Source organism: Alosa pseudoharengus, unplaced genomic scaffold, assembly GCF_046254945.1.
Source record: "Alosa pseudoharengus isolate Yale_2024_CS ecotype anadromous, Long Island Sound unplaced genomic scaffold, YU_APseudo_1.1 YU_APseudo_1.1_scf_1, whole genome shotgun sequence".
NCBI classification, from domain to species: Eukaryota; Metazoa; Chordata; class Actinopteri; order Clupeiformes; family Clupeidae; genus Alosa; species Alosa pseudoharengus.
The window spans coordinates 16,568,186-16,570,685 of NW_027468564.1; the positions used below are offsets into that span (position 1 = coordinate 16,568,186).

Below are 2,500 nucleotides of genomic sequence, written 5' to 3' on the forward strand. Positions count from 1 at the left end.
TACTACACAAACACACACAGACACACACACACACACACGCACACACACACACACATACACACACACACACACACAGACACAGACACACACACAGACACACACACCCACACACACACAGACACACACACACACACACACACACACACACACACACACACACACACACACACAGACACACACACAGACACACACACCCACACACACACAGACACACACACCCACACACACACAGACACACAGAGCCCATGAAGTCAATCTCAGTCCCACTACTGGGAGACAGTCTGAGTGTGTTTATGCACATATCTGTGTAAGTTAATGTGTGTGTGTGTGTGTGTGTGTGTGTGTGTGTGTGTGGGTGTGTATGTGTGTGTGTTAGTACACACAAGCTGAAGGTCTCGTTCCAGGTGGGGTTCAGTGAGCACCTAATGGTGTGTGTGTGTGTGTGTGTGTGGGTACACACTAGCTGAAGGTCTCGTTCCAGGTGGGGTTTAGTGAGCACTTGATGGTGTGTGTGTGTGTGTGTGCAGGGTGTGATTTGTAGGGGGGGATGGGGGGGATTTCCTCTGGTCTTGATATCCTCCCCTCTGCTAAATTATTTTTATCGTCGGGGGGGACAACATTTATCCCCCTCTGCCCCTCATATTGATTAATGCTACTTCATATAAGTAAAGCGCTGCAACGTGAGAACAGTCTAGTAGGCTAGCCTACATAATAATCTGACATCAGAAACGCACCGTCACCGTCAGCACTCATGCTGCTGACACAGTGGCTGCGTGATAACTTAATTTGGCCTTGATCGTGCAGGACATTTCAGAATGTCGAGTGTGTAATCCATCATAAATGGCTAGTTTCAATGGAAAAGTTAGCTGGACAAATGAAAGAAAACGAGAAGGATTCAGTGAAGCATAGTAATGTTTTAGAACCTTCAAAATTAGAAAACTGATGCAACTGAGATGGAGGACAACTGCACATAGAGTAGAACGTAGGCCTAATTGTCCGAAGGAACTTACATTAAATGAGGAGATATTTGCTGAATGTCACAAAAGTGTTACAGAAATTGCTTGGCATCGCTTATTCAATGTCTCCCTACCGAAACACCTGTAGTTTGCGGAGGACGAACGAGAAAGCACTCGTTTGATAAATCAGCCAGTAGGCTAGGCCTAGTAGACAAATAACTTTCAGAAATAATCTGTACTGCAAAAACGAATGTTGGTGGGTATTTAAACTATCTAGCGGGTGTTTTAACAGCTGCAAGAAATAGAAGCTTCATGGTCTTTATGTTCTGGTTCGTAAATTATTTTCATAAAACTTCAAGTTGCCCTATAACTTTACTCTCCAAATTTCACTGCACTGTAGGCAATAAACTGACAGTATGATAGTATGATTTTCTGCAGGCTACAACAAACACTTTTTCAACTTTTGCAATATTACGCACTTGGCTACTGAACGCAAATCAGCAGGAGAGAGAATGTACGTAGCCTACAGTACGCAGCGTGTAGTGCAATGTGTGCTATTTGGTTACCAACTAACACTGTTAGCCAATTCACTCAAGACTTCAGTGCCATCATATACAACATTTTTTTACATAACAAATACAGAAAGGATGGAGGCAGCAAAAGTAGAGGAGTCATTTCAGATGGGGCAAGAACAAGGTGAATTTGTATGCTTGTCAACACGTAGTCCTACCCTGCATTAGAGGAGCTGATCATCATACCAAGCACACTCGCTGTTTAATGTTTAAAGGTGGCAAAATGAATATAGGCTATTATTAGCCATGACATTACTAGGCTATGAATCGTTCGTTCATTTAAATAAAAAATAAAAAAAGGGGGGGGGGGGTTACAAACTTATTCAAAATCATCCCCCCCTCTGGTTTTTACACAAATCGCACCCTGTGTGTGTGTGTGTGTGAGTGTGCGCTTGTGTGCTATTGTGTGTGTGGGTACACACAAGCTGAATGTCTTGTTCCAGCAAGGGCGTAGGTTTGGTCTGAGCTTTAGTGGGGACACTACCCACTAACCCCCCCCCCCGGAAAAACAAACAAACAAAAAAAAAAACACTCAACTCTTTCACCAGCCACTATAGATATATAAACTGATTAAAATGTGCTACTGTCCAACTATATCCATGATTAAAATGTGCTACTGTCCAACTACTATCCATGATAATGTGCTACTGTCCAACTTGATCTAACTACACTGTGTAGCCTACATAATCTGATTTTAATATGTAGGCTACAGATATTTAACATTTATTTTCTATTTATATATATACAGATATTTAACATTTATTTTCTATTTGGTCTGTTATGAAATCATGCCCATTTAAGCACAGCTCAGTTTTAAGAAACTTAAATACATGCATGCTTAGCATTTTGTGAAAAGAAATCATTAAGGCTACATTGACAAACTCCTAACCGTGAGCTGCCTGTATATTCTCTGATTCTAATATTTACAGATATCTAGGTGATGTAAGCACAGCTCAGTTTTAAGAAATGCAG

General features: G+C 41.5%; 1 protein-coding gene across 5 annotated transcripts in view; it reads right to left on the reverse strand.

Moving 5' to 3' along the window:
* Positions 1 to 2,500, reverse strand: part of LOC143121967 (protein kinase C beta type-like) — a 74,055-nt gene that overhangs the window by 43,242 nt on the left and 28,313 nt on the right. For all 5 annotated transcript variants that reach the window (XM_076282726.1, XM_076282736.1, XM_076282708.1 and 2 more), the window contains one exon: positions 1 to 2. This exon is cut by the window's left edge and continues 133 nt beyond it. In XM_076282726.1, coding sequence (XP_076138841.1) covers positions 1 to 2 — 2 coding nt within the window. The remainder of the gene's footprint in view (positions 3 to 2,500) is intronic.